Raw genomic sequence first — 24,443 nt, forward strand, 5'->3', positions numbered from 1 at the left:
TCACACAGCTTATCAAGTGTTGAGCGTGTCATGCGGAATTGTTGGATCCACAGCTCCTCTGTAAAATCACCAACCACCATTTACCAAAACGGCTTCATCCGTAGCCCCTCCCACGTGTGAGGAGCTCGCCGCTCCACGGCATGAAGAGCGCTAGTGCCGTGGCAGAAATGTTTATGTATGTGCTGTCAATCAAAGCATTGTTCACATTAGTCACCGTTAGTGTTTATTGACATAATTAGGATTTAACGGAAACAACGTGACTGCGAAATGGTGTTTTTTCGACATTTCTAGAATTTCGATAAAGTTTTGTGCACATGTGGAATGGAAATGCTGCTACTGTGATTGGTTCTGCCCAAAATGGCTCAAATACTGGTGACGTCATTGACCTTTAACCGGATTTCTTTGGTTCTAGGTCTAAGGGACAGTGCAGTCAGATCTTTCTCTGTCAGACTCCATGATGTCCTCACATACGACGAGCGTAAGATCTTTTTTCTGTCCAAAGCAAACTGCTGAGGTTTGTCATTGTTATCCACTCCATGAAGGATCATTTCATGATCATCTCCGCTTTACCGGTCTCAGTATAGCCTCCACTAAACATTATTTACTGACATTATTTAGTACTTTTGTTTTCTTTAAAACATTTTTATTGTGTACTCTGTAAGAATGAATTTCATTGGAAATAAACTGCTGCAAGATTATTTGTAACTGTGAATCCGTGAAAAGACAATAAAAAAATTATGAAAAAAAGAAAAACTAAGCATCCTCTGATTTCACACCAGGTCAATTATCGCAGTTCAAAGTGAAATATCGGAGCTGTTCTGGCAGGCTCCTTATAAGTTTGGGGTTCCTCTTGAGTTCGGCATTTGCAGCTTGGAGGAAGATCAGTCCCTGTAAATTTTATTTGAAGCATTTACACCTCCCTCAGGAGGAGCGGCAGCAGCTTGGTTGATCCGTTTACCTTCATCCTGCTGCTGCCTGCGAGTGACACGGACTCCTTTGTGACGAGCCGCGCTTTCTGACAGAATAACTTCAGAATTAACGCGCCTGCTATCCTCCTCAGCCACACTTTCAGCTGGAATTGGTTTCTCTGAGATGCTGTGTGGGGCGAAGGTGAGGCGTTTGTTGTTTTCCATGATAAAATGACTCAGAAGAAACTTAAAACAATCACAGAAAGGCTGAAAAAAGCAACACCTGGATTTAATTACGCCATTAGACGGGATCCTCCCATTGGATACAATGTGCAGTGATTAATGTGCTTCTGCTGGCAGAGCTGCTTAGAGGAGAACATCTTCTTCCAGATGCAAGTGAGTGGATTTTCTTTTCTTTCTAAAACTGTCATAAAAATATTTCCATTTAGAGAATAATTCAATGTAATGGGAGTAAAAAGCTTTTGAGGTTTGTCAGTGAAGTAAAAGACAAAAGAGAAAAAGACTTTAGTTTGTGTTGGAGCATCATCCTCCTCATTATCAGTGCTGAAAAGACAGCCTGTGGGGGAAGTATTATGATCAGGGTTGTGTCCGTTGTTCTTTATTTCATGAATATTGAAACTTTTAATGCTCAAAGTGTTAGAAGAGAAAGTGTAAGAGTAGATGGTTAGAGTTAGATGTGTAGGAGACCTCTATATGTTGGTAGAGAGGATGTCCAGTTGACATCTACAGTAGATGTATATTAGTTCCTGGTCAGAAGAGGTAAACTGCTTCGATTGGAGATAAACGATTTAAAAAGTGTCTTTTTTTTGTTGTCATTCTGAATCCACAAATATTATAAAAAAGAATTTGGCAAACAAATGTGATGGACTGTTAAAGTTCCAAACGTCGTTTAAAGAAATTCTGTTCACCTGATGACCATTTACCGGATGGTCCCTGGATTCCACCGAACCCTCGAGGTCCAGTTTGCCCGAAGTGTCGTCCTTGTTTGTTGTTCTGTTCATCAGCAGTCGGATAAGAGAAATATCAAACGCTGGCATCAAAAGTGCGATCCAATTTGCTGGCATCATCCCGCTGTCAGAGACAGTGACACACGGAGATCCGGCCTACATCGGGATGTTTTTCTTCACTTGTGGAACAAATTATCTGTGTGATGTGGCAGAGCAGAGGAAAATCCCAGATGTCAGCCGCAGCGACGAGTGAGATTTCATTTCCTATCAATCAGCAAACCAAACATGAACCCGTTCCCATCTCTCGTCTTCGTGGCGGTGCAAACAGGCGGGTGAATGGCGGACTTGGCGGGGTGAGGCGAGCCTGAGGCCTGACGTCAGGCTGAGGAGATGGGACGCGCTGAGGTTCAGGACTGGCCTCCACATGACAGCGGGGCTCTTTTTTCCAACAGATGGCAACTGCAGGGAGATGGAGTGAGCGACAGTTTCTGGCTCCTCCCACTTCTCAGCGTGCCTGTATGACTTTTGCCTTTTATTCCCCCACCAACTGCTGCCTGAGGACTGAAACGTGGCAGAGCGTGCTCTCATTTGTCTCAAGGCGGCGATGTGGATGCTGCGTCTGCCAGCGTGTGAGCTGCCATTAAGGAAAATGCGGTTCTCATTATAGTTTGGTGGAAAAGCATCTTTAATTCCTGATGTTTTGGAAAGCTGCAGCAGCTTTTCTCTTTGGCGCTTTCCCGCCATCAGTCCTGTTTCCAGCTGGTGGTTTGTAGAGCTCTGCGGCAACGGCAGTAAAAACCGAGTATTTACTTTTCTTTGCTTAGAGATGTGTGGGTCAGTGCTCTCCTGCTAATGAAACATCTCACGAGAGACACTTTGCTCCCAGCTGCTATTTATGACTGAAGATTTCACAATAAGAGCACCTGCTGTCCTCACTTGCATGCAAGAGCTTGTTGTCACAGCAATCGTTGTTTGGTTCCCGTCAAACCACAGAAATGTGCTCAAACACCAAGAAAAAAGCTACATTTTTATGCATGTAGTAACATAGTTTTAATTGTTTTATATTAGTGATGTTACAACTTGATTTTTCCAATAAGTAATTGCCTAGAAAATAAGCAAACAATTATTTTAAATTGATACCCAATAGAAATTAGAGAATAGACAACAGAAAAGGAAAAAAAAAGCTCAAAATTGTTGATTTTTGTTTGAATTTTTCTTTTTTCTTTTCACTTTTTAGAAAGATTTTACAGCCCCCTTATTATATTCTCTTGACTACCAGTGAAAGCAAATGCTGTCCATTCAAAATAGTTTTAAATCCACCAAAAACTATAATTTGTGGAGCTCCGCCCCCCTTATTTTTGGTACCATTGAAAAGCCCCAAACCCTCTAGATCCTAAACAGGAGTTAACTTGGTATTATGAAGTGGTTCAGGTTCAGAAAGGTTCTCTACAAAGGACACATTTACATTGTTGGTGGTCAGGAAATAAAAATGTAAAATGGAGAATTTACCTGCTTAACTGAAGGTTAAGAATTAAGAGGCTATAATTATCATTATATATTATTATTTTAATATTTATGATCTTGATTTAACAACGAAAAATCCCATTGAGATGACCAATCCTGGCCCAGACAAAGCTTCAAAAGACAACGAAAAGTCGATTTAAAAATCCACAACTCACAGAAGTTTCTACTTGTTTATTCAATAATATCCAGACCTTTGGTAAATTATTCCAGGAAACTCCTTGATTCGGTCAATAACATGCAGACTCCATCGGGGTAACAAAGTCTGTTTGCAACAGGATTTCCAAGAAAATAAAGAAACAAAAACCTTCTCTGTCTACCTTTTCTGGGTTTTGTGGTAAACTCTAAAAAACACAGAATAATCACATGAAAATAAACATTTAGGTTTTTCTCTCTGACAGCCGCACATTTGTAGTTTTCAACATCAGTTGGGGATTTGTTTTCTTTTTCATAATTGATTTAGGAATACATTTAAACTTTACTACTAAACTAAAATAGAAACATTAAAAAATACCATCTTAAAAGGATCCATGCAAAGAAGTTATGAAAATGCTGTTGTTAGAGTTCAGTTTTCCAAACAAATATGCTAAATTATCTGCTGAAATGACATGAATCCTTTGCAGACTATTTTCTTTGGAACACATTTATTTAAAAAAAAAACAGCTTTCAACCTTTTAGAGGGAAAAATAACTGATAAAGTACAAGCTTTCCTCTGCTAGTTCTTTCCCTCTGCATTTCCACCATACCAGGATGTGTTGCAGATTACATATTTATGTGACTCTTTTGCACCTTTTGGAGAAGGAAACCCTCTGGAAAGACCAGAGAGTTTTTCATTTTGACAGCACAGAGCAGCGTCTGCAGGCTGCTGTGGAACAACCAGGGTTTTTTATGATCTGAGGAGGCTAAACCATTACTTTTTTATACGCGGTAAAGAAGATTTTGAATTACATTCTCATTTCAACTGGAAGTTGGAGTGGCGGCGCTGGGAGAAATGTTCTCATGTTCTCTGAATCAATCCTGCAGCTGCAGCTTAAACCAGCTTCCTACTTTTATTTGGGTTTTCAGTTTTCTTGGCACTTGGCCAATGGTCGCCAACCTGTAGGTCCTATGGCCATCCCATAATAATTTGAAACTTCCTTTGGATGTCCCCGAAACGAGGGTTTTGGTTTCGTCGAGTTCAAAATTAATTTTTGTGCCCCATTAGAGATTTTGGTCCCATTCATTTTTTTTTTTTTTTAATGGTTTTCCCCACTGTGATGTCATCATGTTTTTGGGGAGGGGTGTTTACTATGCCCAAAACTCATTTTCTCCGGTTACTTGGTGTGTGTCCAAATTTTGGTGAGTTTCTGAGCGTGTGGTGAAGCAGAAGAAGTAAAAAAGAAGAAAATAATCTGGTCCTGAAAAGTGTTTCTGTGTTTACAGCAAGCATGTAAGTGAACCTAGAAAAGTGTGATGAACGGTGAAGGTTTTCTGGTGGTCAAACAGGGCAAACCTATTGGATGTAGATGGATCTACAATTTCTGCTTAAATCTCCATTAAAAGAGGTTTTGCTCTGCTTCAGGATCAAAGGAGATCAGAGGGAGTCAGGAGGTCATCCATTACTCCAAGTCAAGCAGTTTCTTCTTTAGATTAATGAAGACGAAAATTTAAACTTAAACTCTATACATAAAACATGGTTGTGCTGCAGATATGTTTATGTGAAACTTCCTCTTTCAGGATGGGAAGTGAGGATTCAGGGTTGTAATTGTCCAAAATAATCAGGCATTTTATTTTATTTCTTTATTTTCTTGTTCATTTTCTGCTTTTCTTGCTATGTTTAGTGGATTTACTGCTGTGTTTTACTTTTGTTCTGTTCTTTTTTGTTAGCCTTTCTTTGTTGACTTCATTCATCTTTTTACATCAACCTGTCTGGGGAGTAAAGATGGAAATGTCATTTTTAAATGTTGTATTAATTCATGCTGCCCCTGTCTAAACAAACAAACAAACAAACAAACAAACAAACAAACAAACAAACAAACAAACTGGATCACTCAGCTAATCTCCTTTCAACCCATCTTCTTCAATAAGGATTTGCGAAAATAGTGTTTTTGGTGTTTTCAACATGTCCTTATAGCGTTTTTCTCATGATGAAGGACATGCATATAGAAAAGGAAACTCAAAACTTTGATTTAAAGTATTTCTTTATTCAAATCGCAGTGAATCTGAAAAAGTGCTGCTGGAAAAAGCTTGTAGTTGTTACTTAAAATCTAGAACCAGCGGGCCTCCAGCTCCCTGCTCTGCTCCATTCTGATGCATCCACTGTCAGACCAATAGATCCATGAACGTCTTTGTTTTCCTCCTCAGAGCTGGAATCTGGAATTAACTTGTACGCCTGGATAGTCCTGATACTGCTGCCATTTTGCTGCACCGCTAATGTTAGATTGGAGTCAAGAGGGGCTGTAAGCCAGTGGGAGAGAGGGTAAACAAAGGGATGATGCCTCCTGCCGCTCTGCAGACACTATGTCCTAGAAAATGACTTTTAGAAGAGTAGAGTAGAAGGTGATTGGAATGGGATTGCAAACTGACCTGCTAACAAATGCTTAAACCTTTTTACGGTCTGGATTCTTAGTTATGAATTTTCCCATTAGATTTAATAAAAACGGGTTAATTACGAAATGTCCACATTTCTAGAATTTTGATCAAGCTTTCGGGCATTTGTGGGATGGAAAAGCTGCTATTTAAGGCTGCATTGCTTTGACTTTGGTCTCCTGGCTCCTCTTTGATCTTTTTGGTCTGCTTTTGCCAAAGTTTAAAGAAAAAGAATCAAACATTTTTAGCCATTTTTCCAGCTTACATAAAAGTCTTTCTATGTAATTCTTCTTCAGCTTTGCTTTCCGTGTTAGTAATGTGCAAACCAGTTTCCATGTTTTCTCTTGTGGTGTTTCTTTTGCAAAATGCTAATCTCAAGGACATCCCATAATTAACTTTTCTTTAACTAAAAATTGTTTTTTTGTTGCTTATAAATCACAACCTTCCATTGAATTTGTGTCAAACTGGTGATTTTCTCATCTTCTTGTTTACTGCAAGAAGGTTTTATTGTTAAATTGTTTTTTTTTTTTTTTTTAGAATTGTTGGCACATTAAAAAGCAATTAAATGTATAAAACAAACGGATAAATCCTCGGTTATTTCGGCAATTAAAAAGAAATACTTTCTAACTGGAGACGATTAAAAATCAAAGGATGTCGCAAATCGGGCTCTTCCATCTGTGATGTGATGAGGAAATGATGAAGGAAGCCTCACAGACAAAAGCCCGTCTCTGTGATGGAAAAACTGCCTCCGCTTTTGCCTGTAAAACACCTTCAAAAGGATATTTTCCAAAGTCGGTTCCAGTGCGGAGCCACCGTGGCAAAAAGTGCAGCGAAATCTTCATGGAAATGCCATCAGACGAAATTTTCCCGCCGTCTTCACCGCTGAGACCTTTAAAGTGTGAGTGAGAGCAGGACAAACCAGAATAACACCTCAGTAACTGCCGGGCACGGTGGTGGAATTATCATGCAATGGGATGTGGTAAACATGGCAAAAAACAAAAAAACATTAAACACATACTTGACACTTAAAAAAATTCTATTTTCATGAACAAAGTAAATGTAAAACTGACATTTTTGTTTTTAATAAATCTCATACCTCCTTATTGTTTTTGCTAATGGTTTAGTCCTCCTTTAAATCCTACCTCTGATTAATATTCTTTTATTTATAGAGTTTATTTACATCAAATATATGAACAACAAAAGCAGGATATTCCACAGTGGACTCAATTATTTACTCTTAACCACAAAAATCTTAAAACTGCAGCTCTTTAAAGCTTTTTTTTTGTTTTACTATTAAAGGTAAACATATATTTCTCTTCCTCATAAACCAAACGTAGCTGTCAAACTTTAGTTTTGAAGTAGGATCAACAATTTCTTAACTTATTCTGAAAAAACCCCCAGATCAATTATATAAAAAAAGACCTTTTGTGTAAAACTTAAACTGAGTTTGTGATTTTATTGTAGAACATTCATGACAGCTTTGAATATAACAAATCTCTTTAAAGGATGCAAATCAAATAAAAATGTTTACAAAAAATGCAGAATATTTGAAAATGCAATATTATATTTATTAGTACCTGTGTCATTTATGTTGCACCTTTTTAATTTTTTTAAAGAAGGAACTCCTGATACTTGTGCTGTGGCTTGATGTTAATCCTTTATGTTAAAATGTAAATTGATCCACTTTAACTGGAGATTTTGGAGGCTCCTCATGTGTATCAGGGTGAATTCTGAATGGCATTTTTATAAACACATATCCGAACTAAAGAGGATGGAGTGCAGTGGGATGGTGGGTTCACTGGGATGTGAGCCGTCACATTTTGGCCGGAGCGCCGTTCCTGCTGTCGTCTGCGGCTCAACATGCTGCCTTTGCTCTCCCTCCTGCAGGCAACACATGTCCGAGTGGCCTCATGCCCGCCCTGGTGCGTCCAACCCTGCCTGCTGTCCAGAGCTCGCTGGGGATGAAGCAGTTCCTGCCGATGCCGTTGGACACGGCGTCGGCTGTCGGCCTCTTCCCAGGATTCAGCGCGGTGAGTTTCCTCAGAAGGTCGTGCAATCTGCCGGCTTTTTCCTGTGTGGCGGGCTCTGTCCCCCTGACGAATATCACGTTTGACGTTGGACCCCCTCTGCCTCGTCTTTTTTGTGCTGCCTGCAGGAGAGGCCTCCAGGTTCTCTCAGTGTCTGTTTCTTTAATCAAACATTATCTTACAAGTGTCAGATATTTCAGGAAAGTGGTGCTTTCAAAGCCTCTGAAAATGTCCTGCAGGAAATCCTTTCAGTCACTGCTGAACTTCTTTGACCCTTTCAAGAATCGTCTTTATTCAGGGCTGGTTGCTCTTCACTAATGAAAAAAACTGCAGAGGAGATTTTTCTGATTAACGTGCACTTACCCTGCAGCTTGTTTACACACCAGCTGCTTTTATTGCATTTAGGCAGAACAAACATTTGCTTTGCAGCCTCATGTCCAGAAAACCTATAGATCAGTGGTCCCACAAAAGTCAGACAACATTTCCATAAAGATAAAGTTTACTTTCATCCTCTGTAAAACATCTGCAGCTGCTTTAAACTTTATTTGATCACTAGATATCATGTAATGTTATCTAGATTTTCCTACAACCCATAACTGTCACAGTGAAAGCTAAAAAATCAGACGTCGTCTGACTTTCAAGGTGTGACGGATAAACACAACAAAACTGAAAACGGCTCAGAAGTGCCGCACTGGCACATGGGAAGTCAGGGTTCGATTCTCAGGGGACACGATGAGCTGAATCCAATATGGGTCTTTGGGAAAGACCCTTCACGCTATGCTGGCTAACTATGTAGCCACATGAGGCCCGAGCCTGGGTCTCCCTGTGCCGGTCCACAGCCCGGATAAAATACAGGGTTGTGTCAGGCAGGGTAAAAAATCTCTGCCAAAGCAACGGTGTGAATCAGTGAAAGCTGATTCGCTGTGGCGACCACTGACGGCAAATGCCAAAAGCTGAATAACATACACAAATCCACCGTTTGGACAACTTTATTAGCAACATCCTCACAACATTAGACAGTCAGATGCTGAATTTTCTGCATTATTATTACAGTCTGTGGGAACAGCTGTCACAATAAATCCATATTTGGAGTAAAGACTCCTAGTTTTTGTCTGTTAAAGGTGAAGTTCTGTTATTTTGAAGTGGTAGGCTGTTCTTCGAATTCCTTTCCGTCTCTTTCCCCCCCAAAATGTTCAAAATATGTTTATTTTTGGCTAACTTTACTAGCTTTGGGGGGGGGGTTCGACATGTGACGGAGTGAATGAATGAGTCGGATGTGGTGGAGAGAATCCAGTAGTTGTCTTGGCCCGGTACCAACTGTTGCGTGAACCAGAACCAGGACCACTGCTGTAGAACATGACCCAAAGTGTGGGATTTATGTTTCAACCTAAAGCTAAAGAGTCACATGAACAGATTAGGAAATAGAAGAAGAAGATGGCTGGGAGGGATTTTCGTGTTTTTGGAAGAGCGTAAAAAGACTAATTTATGCTTTCAATCATCAGTTCTTTCCTCATGCGTTTGTGATCTTTGTCCCGCTTGACTGTCTGTCTGCATTCACACTGTAGTGAACCGCGCCAGAGTTCACTTGCAGCAAAGAAAAAGCTTTATGCTTCAAGGGAGACCATCTGTTGGATTTTAGGTGAAGATGCTTGTGACAGGGGCGTGTAGTGGTGAGCACTCTTGCTTCACAGTGAGAATAACACTTGAGTGCTTCATAGGTTGATTACTCATTCTTAAATGTCTCTTGGTGTGGATGAGGGGTTGTGTGGCCCTGATGGACTGGAGAACTGTCCACGGTGAACTTCACCTTTATCTGAAGGTAGCTAGGATAGGCTCCTGTACTGACCCTAATAAGAAAAGTTTAGAAAAGGGTGGAGTAGATGTTGGTATCTTTTGTTTCTCTGATATCCCAGATTTTTTCCATTTAGCGAAGTATTTTGCTTTTTTGGATCCCTATCTGTAAAATTTGAAGTTAAAATGCAAAAAACCCACAAAGTTATCCAGCTACGACAGTAATCCAACTATTTGATCGTTTGGGATCTTTACGGTCATTTTGAATTTTAGGAAGTCGTCTTTTTATTGAGATACTTTAACGGATGGAGATACTGACTTATGATTGTTAACAAACATTCAACGTGATAAAAAGTGTCTAAATTCTGGATTTTTGTTACATGTTTTTATCTTTCAAGCTCCACCGGCTCAGCTTCTTCAGTTCCTCCGTGACCTAAATCCACATTTGTTTGAATCCTTTCTTTCCTTCTGAGACTTTAGATTTGTACTTTACAGTTCTTTTTGAATAAACGCAAAATAAAGTTTTAAGTTCCCTTCCGGGATCGATGAAGTCAGCAGCATCACTGAAGTGTCCAAGCCGAGCGCAGAAACGCGGCGGCTCTGCACTTCTGCCCTGCGAGTTGCTTCACTGCCACCGTGTTTGCTCAGAGGCTGATCTGCATCAGAGCAGCTGCTGTTTGCATGCTCCCACTGCAGCTGTCAGATGCAATCAATAAAACCATTCCAGAAGATTGAAGACTGAAGCTTTTGCATTTCAGCCCTCAGAATTTAAACATTTTAAACGAAAAACTCCAGGAAAGCGTCTAGAAGTTCCACACATTTCCAGAAAACTCAAACAGCTCTCAAACTTTAAACAGGTCAGAACTATTTGGTCTGGACCATTTTCATGTCTAACTGTAAGAATCGAAAGTTTGGCAGCAACAGGAGTAGAAATGTTCTTTTGTGTCCTCTTTAATCTTAGTTTTGCTGTCTTCGTTTTCTACGAAGAGATACCTACGGTAATTTGCAGATTTCCCCCATCATGCGTTATTTTTTAGAACGTAACGAGGGATCGCTGTATAAACACTAGGAGACGTCGCATGTGGCCGTTCAGCAGACAATCAAAAACCCAGTTTCACTCGTGTCCTTTTATGCTGTTTGTAGCCAGAATAAAATCTAATAGAATCGTTTTTTAAAGAGACATTTTTTTGCAGAGCGGCAGGAGCTCATTAAAAAAATTCCCCCCTTTTTTTAAACTTCCTCCTGATTCACTACGATAAGAATTTAAACAAATACTCAGAAGTTTAATCTTAAATTCTTTCATACATTTCCTCCTCCTTTCGTGAGAAAATGTTACAAGACCATGTTAAAAAAACACAACATACACTTATTTCTTTGGACTGGGTCTTTAAATAAAATGCAAATCTTATCCAATCAAATGAGTATTTAACAAAAATGACCTTTTTCTTTTTTGGTTCGTTTTTTGGGTTACTTTTTGTTATTTTTACAGCAGAGTCTGTGCTGTAGTCTTTTATTTGTCGTTCCTGAAGCGTGTTTAACCGCAGTGAAAGGCGCCCCGACGAGCGCTGGCCGCCGCTCAGACCTGGCTGGATGCAGGACTGGCGAGCAGCTTGGTTTAAAATGGAGCACTCTCCCGATGAGCACTTACCCTGCCAGGTTGCGGCGCGGCGATCGATGGATTTCCTTTCTCAACGTAGTTATGAGCAGAAAAGGCTGCTTCTCGAAGCCCCAAACAGTGGGGTCATCAGAAAACTCAACGAGTCCTGAAAAAAAGAAACGACGCCTTTAGACTCTGGGAAACAGCTCAGTGAAAAGTCTGCTGGGAAAAAAGGTAAAATGTTGGATGTTTCTGGTAGAAGAAAGTGTTTACGCGTGGAGAGGACAGACTTCTGAAAATGTCGTGAGAAAATCGGGGATTCCTGCATCCTTTCACCCCCCCCTCTTTAATCTTTATTCAACAGACTCTCAGTAATTCACTGGGAAGACTCCAAATAGTGGAAAGCTGATACTAGATTAGTGCACGTTAATCACCTCTCACTGTGTTGCACAAACACCCACAGCACTGCTCCCTCTGCAAGCCTTTGTCTCTCAGCCAGCACGTCTTCCTCTTTATCACAGAGTCTTCTTGTTCTTTCTGAGCTCATCTTCTCCTAATCGCAGCAGAATGATGTGCCCTTTCTAAAAGCTGCAGCTCCAACCTGAGGAGCTCAGACTCAAGGAACCAGATCTACTCTGTGCAGACATCTTCACTCTTTGGAGCTGGATAGAAAGGATAAACAAACTATGGCCCAAAAGGAAAAGACTCCGTCAGGACTAACTATGCACCCTTTTTTATCCTGCTTTCATAAGAAGAGATCTGACTTTAGTGGGTCATCATACATGTTGATATAAAGCCTTAGTCACATGCACGTGGAAAGGGGTTGACCCGTACAGGTGCTGCAGGTTTTTGGGTTGCCTGGGTTCATGGAGGGTCGTAGAGAGGAGCGGCCGCATCTTCAGAGGAGACGTGTCTTGCAGTTCCCTTGAGGCTCGTACAGCTCATGAAAATGGAACGTACCATTGTCATGTGTGTGGTAAATGTGTGGTGAAGTATTTGTAAGGCTGATGGAAGTTACCTGCACTCATGAAGTGGTTCACTCTGGTCATTAGTACTGGCTCCTTACTCCTTACTCACATGCAGTGGGTGTGTACGTGATACATATGTCTCCTTACACTCTGATTGTCTCATTTCTTTGTTTCTAACAGTCAGGCCGCATGCAAAGAGCACACATGTATCACGTCAACAGCACTAACAGCCTCCTTGTGCAGATGCAGGATTCAGGGGTTTAAAAACATGAAGACTCCCGATAACACATCTCACCTGTTTCACCCTGCCAGGTTGTATTAAGCTACGTTCACACCGCCATTGGCGACACGCGGCCAAACAACCACTTCTGATAGAAAAACGTCAATGTAAACGTGTGTACAGTAAATGCGTGTTTCAGGCTTCCGCTTTAAAATAAACTTTTGTCTCCATGCGTCGATACGCAAGTTGAACACGTGTTGAAATTTTAAACCAATCAGGGACTTTGATTTGGCAGCAACGTTTGGCTGGCATCCCCTTTTCATGTAAGAATCAACCACTTGAAAGTTGATCAGAAATGAATAGTTACGGTTTGTGCCCGGCTGGATTTCTGTGACACCAAGTCTTTCATAGATCAGAAAAGAGCTGTGAAAGAAAAACCCTGGAGCAAAGAAAGAGTTTTTCACTGTTTTGACATTTCCGTCCAAGCCTCTGTCAACTGTGGGTGGCGGACAGGTGCTGGTAAACAGTAGAAAAGCAAAAAGAAGAAGAAACAGCCTTTTCTTGCCCGTCTAGTGTGAAAAACATTGGCTAAACATGTGTTCAAGAGCGCGCGTTTAGCCTGATCTTGAACGCGCGCCATGCGCCCAGTGTGAAGGTGGCTGAAGTGTTCGCTACGATCTGTCACCTGCAACATGCCCGTAAAAAACCAGCAGGAAGATTTTCTCTCTAAGGGTTAACTGAGCGGTCTACCATCCTAATATTTCATCACCTGCACAAACAGTAAAGGTTTGACCACTTTTCCCCAGCAGACAGGCCGTATCCACCCCTAAGGGCAGTTTGAACTGAGCCATGAGCAGGCAGCAAAGGCCTTTGACTATCACAACATCAAGCAGCGCATTACTGTGTCTTAATAATAATAAAGTTGGGATCTTTAAGACGAAAACCTCTGAAGTTTAGAGAGAACGATGAGACCAAAGCTTGTTTTTCCGAAAACAAAGCTCAGCATTTTCGCTGCTTCACACCTGCATCAGCTGCTGAATCCCAAAAAGGACAAAAGGCTCCAGAGTGATAGATGAAGCTTGTGTTTCCGGTTTTCTGGAGCCTCCTGCTGTGATACAGCCCACAAAGTTGAGTAATATTTGACCCTTATAATTGCGATTCAGGTTTATACTGTATACCTAAAGCAGGCATAATGTCCAGCAAATCAGCAAAAACCAATTCAGACTGTCAGCTCTGAGGAGGGCTCACAAACCAGAGGAAATCACAGGTCAGCGGATAGGGAGGCAGAAATTCAAGAGCCGAGTCTACTGAGCAGGAAGGCAGCGATTGAGGCTGGCTGGGATCCAGAGAACACGTAAAAATGTGACAAATGGTGAATCCTCAGAGCTGGCATGGAATAGGAAAACAGTACACTTTTTCTTTTTCTTATTGCACAAAGGGTTCCTGCTAATGCCTGACCTGTTCTTTTATCACCCTTTGGGAACGGCTTGTTGCTCTGATAACTACACCACTGAGGCCAGGAAATAAACGTGACTCAGCCTCACATTGTCCTCAAATCGCTACTTACAAACTGTTTTGCTGTTTTAAGTGTCAGGAAACTGCATCTAAGCACAGAGAACAGATGATCACGGATGTTCTTGTAGCATTTTTGTCATGATGGAAGACATACATAAAAAAATTTGGGACTAAAACTGCATTTTTGACTATTTCTTTATTCAAATCGGGATGAATCAGAGCATGGCGTTGGGAAAAGGTTTTTTTTGTGACAGCAGCAACTGAAACACTACAGGCTCCCTGCTCCGCTCTATTCTGATCATCCACTTGCAGACAAATAGATCCATGAACGTTTATTGTTCCTCGTCTGAGCTGGAATCTGGATCTAAACTGTACGGCTACAAGTTCCAAAATTGTTTGCTGTTTTTGATAAACTACTGCTGCTCTGCAGAAACTTTGTCCTCATAGACAACACAGGTTTTTTTTTTTTTATTTTGGATAAAGAGGGCATCATCATAATAATAATAAAAAACATCAAAGCATGATCAGAAAGGGATTTTGACATGTACAACAACAATCAACCCTTTTACTGACACAAATATGGCCATTTTTTTTTAGTTGGTTTAGATTTTTTGATTTTTTTTTTTTTTTTATGTTTGAATAAAGATAAACAAGACAAAAATGCAGGTAAAACACATTTAGGAATATAATAGTTAAAAAATAGAACAATAACAAGATAGAAGCATAGACCCTGTTTCAAATCCTCTTGTTTTTTTCTCAACGATAGTACAAGAAGTGCTGGGAGGAGTAAAATTGCACAATTTCACACCAGTTTATAGACTTTTTCATGAAGAGGAGGCAACAGAACTCAAAGCTTCTTTTCCAAAATTGTTTCCTGACATAGAAAACAAGGAGATGATAATAAAAAATAAAAAACACTCGAACAAACATTGACTGGAAGAGATGCACCAGACCTAAGCCTTAAAACACAATGATCTTTCCAAATTTGGAGGAGTTTTTAATGTCAGTTTTGAGGTTCTTCTGTCATCAGGCGGGTTCTTAACCGGCCTGGAAAGACTCTGGAAAACAGATGAGAGTCTGGTAGAAGTTAATGAAGTCCCAGGACAGATGTACCTTTTGGAAAATGATTATCTGCATCTGGGAAACAGAGACGAGGCAGAACAGACCCTGAGAAGCTGTTGTAAAGCACAGCGGCAGAACAATCATGACTGGGGTTTGGACTCGATGAGGGGACCAAGAACTATCCTAGATTGTTGATGTTTGGAGAATTTTGTTTTGTGAAGTTGAATTAACATCCTGAACTCAGAGGTGAGCGTGGCATAGACGAGCTGAAGCAGCCAAGAAACTAGAATCAGATTCTCCACTTTGCTGTGATTCGAAGAAATTCCTCCTTTAACCTTCAGAGGTTCCGCTTTGTTTGTTGGTGTTTTCTCACGTTTTCCCTGTGGCCCTTTTGATTTTGTGCTCCAAAGTAAACAAAGGCATGTGATGAACCCAGAGGATGTGAGGCGAATGAACCCAGGCGAGGACGCGGCGAGACTCGCGTCCTGTCTTTCCTCGAGCGGCTCATTAGCAGCTGGAGGCGTAGAAGTGGACGGAGCCGATTTTCCCATCCGAAGGGAGACTTTTCACGTCTCCTCAGATGAGATCTGGTTTGCTGAGGTGCCTCTAGGGTTCAATAAACATTTACACTTTCTTATTCTTTAGCTGGGAGGAGCAGCTGATGATGACCGTTCTTCCATTAACACACCGCAGCGGCAACTTGACTTTGGCAACTCTTGCATTAATGGACATGTTTTTCATGTGAGGCCTGCGGGAACGGAGGAAAGACGGAGCCGGAAGAACATGTGTACACCTGCATGAACTGGGAAACATCCCAAAAACCTCTTGTAGGAGTTTGAGCAATCTCGTTCTGGGATGAGTGACTGACAAATATGTGAGAGGCGTTCTGGCCGGAGGGGAACCTTTGTTTCTCTCTCTTTTATTTCAGTCAACACAATTAAGTGTAACAGAAAGAATAGCTTTGAGGCATAAAGACTTCATCCAGCTCTGTGTACTGAGTCACGAACCGAGGATGCATCTAATGGGGAGGACATACATTTTAGTCTAAAATTCAAGGTTTAAACTCCCACCTTTCCCTTTAAAAAACAAACAGGCTGATGATATTGACGCATATTTTAAGTGCAACCAAGCACAAAACCGGATGGGAATTCACTCCAAGATGCACACTGCTGCATTGACCACACTTATTTTATATGCGTCCCAGGCTAAACTTTGTTGTTGGTCTCATACATTTTGAAGGGTAATTGTAAATATAGGAATGGTTATCAAGTGGCACAGTGAATATTTCAAGTGCAGCTATTATTAAGCCACTTTCTCTTTTTAGCATTCAAAATATATCCATTTCTAAGGTGGCACGTATTTTAGAAATTATATGTGAAAGGTCACTTAAAAAAGAATTAAGCAATATGAAAAAAGATCATGTAAAATAGGAAAATAAAGATGGCAACAAGTTGATCAAATTATTTGGTACATATTGTTATTTTAAACTTTAAACTCCTAGACAATGCAATCCAGTTGAGTTACAGTTTGACAGGGAAAGCGTCCATGCTATATATTTAAACCGAATTGTACGGTACATCCTCATTGGTTGAGTACACCGTTGTGAACGACATGCTTTAAAAACAAAATCTATCTTCCTATTGCTCTAGTAGCTGTACCAGCTGATGCAGTGAATTATTGTCCCTCCCCTCAAGAAATCAAATGCAACAGTTGGTTAGAAAAGTTTGCAAACATCTTCCTACAGCCTTTAGTTGAACATTATCACAACTTTTAAGAAACTTCAAGCACTTTGTGCTACAACTTCTACAAATAATTCACGGAAGATCCTGGAGGGACTGGGACAGACTACAGAGTTTCTCTTTTTTTTATATTTTCAGTTGCTTGGTTCAAACAAGTTGGAACAACCCTGTTCTACAATATAGTCAGTATTAAAATTGTTATGCTCTTGAATTTCTCCAAGAGAAACAAGATTGAAAACTGTAAATTGTGAAACAGAAAAGTATTTTGTTTTACTTTACATGTATCGAACCGTGACCCAAGTAAGTTGTATTGCTGCATCTCTACCATTGACTGTATAATATAACTGGACGGATCGCGTGTGACGTCATCCATAGAAAATGACTTGGTTCCAGTTCTAACCAAATGAAGTCAATTCACTTGTAATTTTTCCATGATATGTTTGTCGTCATGTTGGAACCAGACGTTCTCAGTAAGCCATGATTGATCCGCCTTCATTTCTATGGCAAACACTCTCGCTTATCTGTAATAATCACCTTAGAAGGCCAAATCTGTTGAGAATCTGTCAATCAAACGCTTCGAACGTTTAACTCAAGGCCACCTACTTTCATTGAGGCATCTGATGGGTCATTTGATGACATGAATAACTTGAACTACAGAAAAAATATCATGAAAAAATTTAGGATTAGCAAGAACATGTTAATAAAAGGAAGTAGAGAGAGAAAGGTTCTTCAGACGAACATAATGTGTTTATGTCTCATTAGAAGTCTATGGGATTTCAGCTATTTGGGACCGGTGGGTACTTCCTATTTGGAGAGGGAGGGGTTGTTCAGTCCAATTCCTAATTACTGTCCATAATCACTACGTTTGACAGCTTAGTTGTTTAACAAACGTTTTCTTGAGAATAAAACCTGGAAACAGAACTTCATGAAGCACATTTTTTTGTTTTACAGTCCAGACCAGACTGAAAAATCGAACATGACAAACTACATTTTCAGCTTTCACAGGACAACATTTCGTAAAATTCCTGAGAACAGACAAACAGAAAGGACATAAGGCTGAAAAAGGCCCAATTCAGTCATTCTAGACTTGAGGATTCATCCGTCAGTTGTCCAACATATTTGACAGTAAATATGTTTTTTTCTAGTGTGAAGTTGAACTGGTTTAAATTGCAGTGAATGAGAGCTGACCTCTTTGTGTGATCGAAAGCCACATTGCTGTTACCTGGTGAACTGACCTGGGTACAGATCTTTTCTGTTTTGTTTAGTCCAGACTTTCCCTCATCTTTGTGTTTCTTCATTAAAGTAAAAGCTGACTTTTTCCGTACAACAAAAGTTACCATGAATGTGAGTTTAGTTTGGAAAAAGGTTTTCACACAAAACAGCTTTGGGTGTTTGACAAAAGCTTTTGCAGCTTTTGGAAAAAGTCCTTTGGAAGGACAAACCTTGGATCTCTTTGAATGCTGTCTTTCGAGTATGGAGGTGAGCGCTGCTGATCTGAGAGCAGGAGGAGCGGTTCTGGTCTTAAATGATGGTAGTAATGAGGGGAGGAAGGAGGGGATTGTAGCCTTGACCAAAGCGGTGGGGATTGGTTCAAGTTGGCAGGAAGAGGTTTTGACTTTGTGAATAAGTTCACTGATTTGATCAACTGATGGTAAAGTAAATGCAGAAAATTGGTGACGCGGGGCGAGAAGAACTGGTGGCATTGCCCTTGGACATGAGATAGATTCAGGTTGCTGGTGAAAGACTGTTTGAAAAGAAAAATGTTGCCAAGATGTTGCAAAATTCCTTTGGAGTACGAGTGAATTTGGGCAAGTCGTTGTATGTGGAAGAAGGAAAAGAGGGTTCCTGAATTTCCTCTAGAGTTTATTAACCAGAGAAATATTTGCTTTTGGTCTTGGAGATAGAGTCTTTGTAACGGAGGATACGGCTACAATACATGTCCTTGTGAATAGTGTGAAGTCTTTCTAGTTGACGTCCTTTAGCTTTACATTGTATGAAGTTGGGAGTAATTTTTTTTCTTTTTTTTAATATATTGCTCTCTGTACCTGTTCTGCTGCCGCAACAAGGAAATTTCCCCATCGTGGGACTAATAAAGGAATATCTTATCTTATCTTATCTTAAACCAGGGTGCAGAGACATTAAACAAGACAGACCTGGGTTCAAGTGGGTCGAGATATCCAGCAGGTTATGGAGGTTTCAGTTGTTGCATGAGATTGAGTCGTTAGGAGTGGAGAGACTATCAGGACAGTTATGTAAAGTTGTGGAAGATTTGTTCTGGAAAATGAGAGGTTGACATGAAAAGATAACAAGATATGATCCAAAGAAGGGATCTGGTTTACAGTCCACAGGTGCAACACCTGAGCAGCAAACCAGGTCTAGTACATGTGACTTAGTATGGTTGGCAAAGTTAATATATTGATGGAGACCAAAGCTGCCCAGACAGGACACTAAGTCTTTGGTTAGGGAGTTGCTGATATGAAGTTTTACTTTGGGGGCAGGTAGAGTCACAACAAGCGTTGGTGTAGGGCCAGGGAGCTGACATAAACTTACCTCAAAAGTCTGTCAGCCAAGGACAGTCAAAGACGCTATCCTCTAGCTCTCATGGTGGGTCATGGCGAGCCCTCCTCCATGGCTGTGGACACGGGGTTGCGCGATGTAAGCAAACCTCAGAGGACTGGCATCGCTCAGCAAGGTGAGGTCATTTGGCTGCTGCCATGTCTGCATTTGGCACTACTTGACGTCGAGGAGGAGATGGCCTTTGCTCGAGCGAGAGCGGATGTTTAGAAGAGTTACGTTGGCGGTGGTGCTGGAGAGTTTGGCAGTCGCGTTGCTGGCTGTTCAAGGTAGATGGCGCAGGGTTCACACATGCCCCTTCACATAAATAAAGTCAGTCTTTCATCCTCTTTCAGAGAGTTTCATTTTTTCTGCACTCTCTGTGGCTGAATGTATTTTTTGAGTCTTCTCACGTTCTATCTGTAGGTCTTTGCTCCGTGTGCGTTCATAGCAATTTGAGGATAAATCGCTCCCCCACCATAGAAAGCATTTGCATCTTTACCACTACACCTCACATCAACATGCAGTCATGTCGTTAAAACAACAGTGACAGAAAAATTCCAAAATTCAGTTTTGAATGTAAAACCTAATTTTCAAATCATGAAACGGTTGTTTTTGCTGAAGGTGAACATTTCTCGGGGTTGGGGGGGGGTGTTCACTACTGTTAAAGATTCACTCCGATGAAAAATATATTTTTGCTTTTTTTGTCGTGTTCTTGTAGCATTTTTTTTCATGATGGAGGACACATATTAAGAACATTAAGCTCAAAAGTGCATTTGTGAGTATTCCTTTACCTAAATCATCGTGGATCAAAAAATGGTGCCTTTAAAAGATCGTATTTGTGACGCAGAAAACTGCGGATCCACGTATGTCTCTGTTTGCCTCGTCTGAGCTGGCGTCTGGACCCAAACTGCACGGCTGGGTAGCTCCGGTGTTGCTCGCCACTTTCGTTGGACGACTAATGTTTGGTTGGGGTTTGTGAAGGGCTGTAAACTAGCGGGAGATTATGTAAACAGAGAGCTCTCAGTAACACAGAGAGGACAGGGTTTCTCCACATCATTGGTTCCGCCCGCAACTCAGAGATGCATTTCTGATGAACTGCAGCCGCTCTGCAGAAACTATATCCTAGAAAACATTTCATAATTCATAATTAAAACGCCACTGTGAGCACTTTGCTCTGGGAGGATCTTTGAGAGATTCTGAACCAGGAGCGCACGTGTTATTTCTGCGATTATGTTTGGGAATAAACGCCATCATCATTAAGTTCTGACGCAGAACTTCAGTTCCTGGCTCTGATTCTCATCTGAAAAGTTAAGCAAAGTAAAATGTAATGAGAGAACAAACATTTACCCAAAGCTCAGTCACTTTAACCGTCTTAATGAACACAAACACCGCTTAAGGTATTTTGCAAATGATGCTGAGAAGCTCATTTGATCCATGCGCAGATCGCTCCTCAGAGTCCGGAGAAAAGTTCAGAGATGAAACACCTGCAAAGTGGAGGAAACATCTCCACTGGCTATCATTTAAACTGTCCGCTGATGGAGAAACCATGAAAATAATTACAGTATTTGATGGCTCTTCTAGGGCACATTTTTATTTATTTTATATTAGGACACAGTATATTAATTTGAGCATAGCTAGAACATGTGACATACATGTTGTCCTGGGGCAGGTGAAAACTGAAGAAACATACAGTCACTGGGCACAAAGGCATAGAGTTTATTCAACGTACAGAGACACAAGACCACGTTAACGATAGTCCATATTTAAAAAAAAAGGTTTTATTTTGTGCAATATTCTGAATAAAATCATAATTTATCACATAATATGAAAGAATTCAGGCTGATGTAATCAGAAATTCATGTTTAGGATTAAACTTTTTCAGCAGTTGTGGGCTAATCTGTGGTAAGAACAGTGTTTTTGGCTCCAAACATCCTGGCTGGGGTGTGAAAATAATCCTGCTGTGAAAATGGGCTCAGATAAAGGAGCGCAAATGGATCCGAGTGATCAGAGAGGAAGACGGATGAATGCAGCTGCAGGAATTCCTAATCCATGTCATTCCTGCCTGTTCGGCACAGAGGGAGAACATTCTCTCTGCTTTGTGTGTCTTCCTTTGCTTTGGAACCCACTTCACCAGCGGACCGCCATGACTGCTGCAGCCTCAGATACAATCTTTTCAGCACTACCAACAATAGCTGCTAAAGGCTTCCCGCTGAGTTTCACACCCACGCTGGGCAGGCCTGATAAAGCAGCTCCCTTAATTTCCAGTAAATAACTAATACGTTCATAATAACTCAATTCTAAACCAAAACAATGTACCCAGGCGGCTCTTTGAATGTTTGGTTCTATTTTTCTGTGAGTTTTTATTAAGTTTTTGGGCTCCGCAGCAGACAAACATTTTTTTTTCTCTTCATAACACATCCGATTCAGGAAGCTTTAAAGTCTGTCTAATCTATCATAACATGTCAGCAAACCAAATCAGTTGCAAGTAGAAATTTGGCTGATCATTGTTGTTGTTTGGTTTTTCTGAATAGCATTGGTCCAGCAGTTTGTTTGTTTTTTGGTAAAAATGACACAGCGTTAAAAAAAAAAAAAAACTCACAGAATTAACTGATCTAGAACCGGCAAAGAAATAATAAAACAGGTCATAAATAAGATAAGAAAGACTGAAATAATCAGCTGTGATCATACACTATAAAAATGATGTAAAATAACTCCCCCTGCAAAAAGGATGTCTCCATGGTAACCATATACATTTTTCCATGTTTGTGGCTAATGAATGTGTTCCTGCATTTTTGGGTCTCCGCTTCATAGTAAGTTTTCCAACTTTCCTTAGCAACCTGAGTTTATGGTTTCCGTGTCGGCATCAGTTCCACGATAACCATGAGTTTCACGCTGCTTTTAAACCGTCACAGTCCTGCTTTGATGGGACCAGAGGTTATGAAGGATCCTCAAGTCGTGTGACCGTTTTCGAAAAACTATAAAAGTGCAAAAATCTCCCCAAAAAAAAAATTGTCAAAAGGATGAAATTTTCAGGATGAGGTTTTATTTTATTTTTAAAGGGACAGTCGTTGTAACATCACATTTTTTTTTAAACTGCTCATTTCTTTAGAACTTTCTTATTTCATGTCTTTTTAAAAACAACCAAAATAAATCAAGGATTTCTTTTTAAGCCTTTTGGCAGCCACACTGAGCAAAAGTCAGTGCGGTTGCCATGGTGACAGCTTCATTTTTTTTTAACCCTACTGTTTATTTACCAGGCTTCAAATATGTTCATTTATTTAAATCTTTCTCTTTTTTTGCAGTTGTGAATGTACAAATAAAGTTACACATTCTGTTTATTCTAAGGTGGGTCAGAAACATTTAATTGAACTAGAAATAGTCCTTAATAGATTTTTTTAAATGAAGGTGCTACATTTTGAACAGAACAGATGGAGTATATAAAAGGTTGATAGTTAGAATCCAGTTCTACTGTAAGACAGAAAAAGGGGGCTTCAGAGGAGTTTCAGGATTGTTTTGTCACTTCCACTAGATTCCATCCCGCAAAGGTTTCTAGATTGCTGCCTTGAAAGAATTGGAGCAAAGCGAGGAGACGACTGAGGGAGTGCTCAACAGGAACAAGACAGTTTGGAGTGTAATGAAAGGGAAAAGTGAAAAGACGGGGTCGTTTTCATCTCTGGGTTGTCTTTCTTTGGTTCTGAAACGTAGGATCTCTCTCACCTGGAGCCCACATTTGTCCTGGAAAAACAATACAAAGTCTATTTCCTCTTGCAGAGTAATCAGAAGTGTGATTCATCGATTGCACACGCGGATCTGCACGCCGGGAAATTGCTTTGTCGTCCTGCAGCTGCAGTCACACACCGGCTTCAGTCCACGCGCTCACATTGCAGTCCATCTTCAGAGCGGCTCGGCCGGCTAATTCAGCGCTGGTGTTGGAGGCTGTTACGGAAATGTGCTCTTCCACAAAGAACACCACGCACGCAGTCAGCAGTCGAGCCAAAGACGACCTTTTGTGCATTTAAGTGAAAGTTCAATTTATTTCAGGTGTAAACAATGTCAGCTGACCCGAAGTTGGAGATCTATTTGGGATCAACTCATCAGGCTTTGAAGCTTTCTGGAAAGATTGCAGGAAAATCGTACTATTTTTAGTCTGCCTGAAAGTCCGGATGATCTTTTGATTTGATTTGAAATGGTTTATTTCAAGCAATCAAAGCAAGGATAATGCACAAAACAATACAATCAGCATTCATACATTCATACATAGACGTGTCATAATTAGACATTAAATCAAACATGGCTTGAAAGGGGGGTGGTAAGGAATCCCACCCCTGTTTTACCGTAACCATTTTCATTACATGATTTACCATTATCTGGTTCATAACCTTTATCAGCAAGGATTAGGAATCCTTAGGTATCAATAAAGCACATGACAGAGATGAATTACTTAATTATTATGTAAAAAATAGACATAACTCTATTTTAGAAATCAACGTAGCACCTTGAAAGTGGACGCTGGTAGGATTTAGTGCAGACCATTGACTGTATATGAGAAATGGACTGAGGCGCTCCAAGAAGCCGATAGACGTCTATAGAGACATAAACAGCTGTTACTCAGTTATTCTATAGGCCAGAATAACCATTATAGATTTGATACCTTTTTTTCACACACTCTTGATATTCCTAATTTTTTTTTATATTTTTGCTGTAGTTCAAGTTATTCACATCACAAACTGACCAATCAGAAATAAGTAGGTGGAGCCTGCTGGTCGTCAGCTTCAATGTTCAAAATGTTTGACAAATTTTGTGTACAGCTCACTCCTGATTGGTTTTCACAGAAACGTTTAGACTGACTCAGACCAATCACTGCTTACTGAAGTCGTCTGGCTCCAACATGGCGACGCCCGTATCACGAAAAAAACTGGTGACCGAATTGCATTAAAAACCATTTTCTTGTTGAGGTCACCCTCACCCCTGGCTGCTCTCAGATACAGACAATGGTTCAGACC

At 40.5% G+C, this 24,443-nt stretch overlaps 1 protein-coding gene across 4 annotated transcripts in view; it reads left to right on the forward strand.

The window, feature by feature from the left end:
- Positions 1–24,443, forward strand: part of znf385d (zinc finger protein 385D) — a 112,752-nt gene that overhangs the window by 9,391 nt on the left and 78,918 nt on the right. For 3 of the 4 annotated variants that reach the window (XM_023964620.2, XM_023964621.2, XM_078933391.1), the window contains exon 2: positions 7,853–7,995. In XM_023964620.2, coding sequence (XP_023820388.1) covers positions 7,853–7,995 — 143 coding nt within the window. Of the gene's footprint in view, positions 1–1,186; positions 1,305–7,852; positions 7,996–24,443 lie in introns of those variants that run through there. The other variant, XM_078933390.1, reaches the window with a different exon arrangement.

This window comes from Oryzias latipes, chromosome 16 (assembly GCF_053564925.1).
Source record: "Oryzias latipes strain Hd-rR chromosome 16, Olatipes_Hd-rR_3.1".
Taxonomy (NCBI): domain Eukaryota; kingdom Metazoa; phylum Chordata; class Actinopteri; order Beloniformes; family Adrianichthyidae; genus Oryzias; species Oryzias latipes.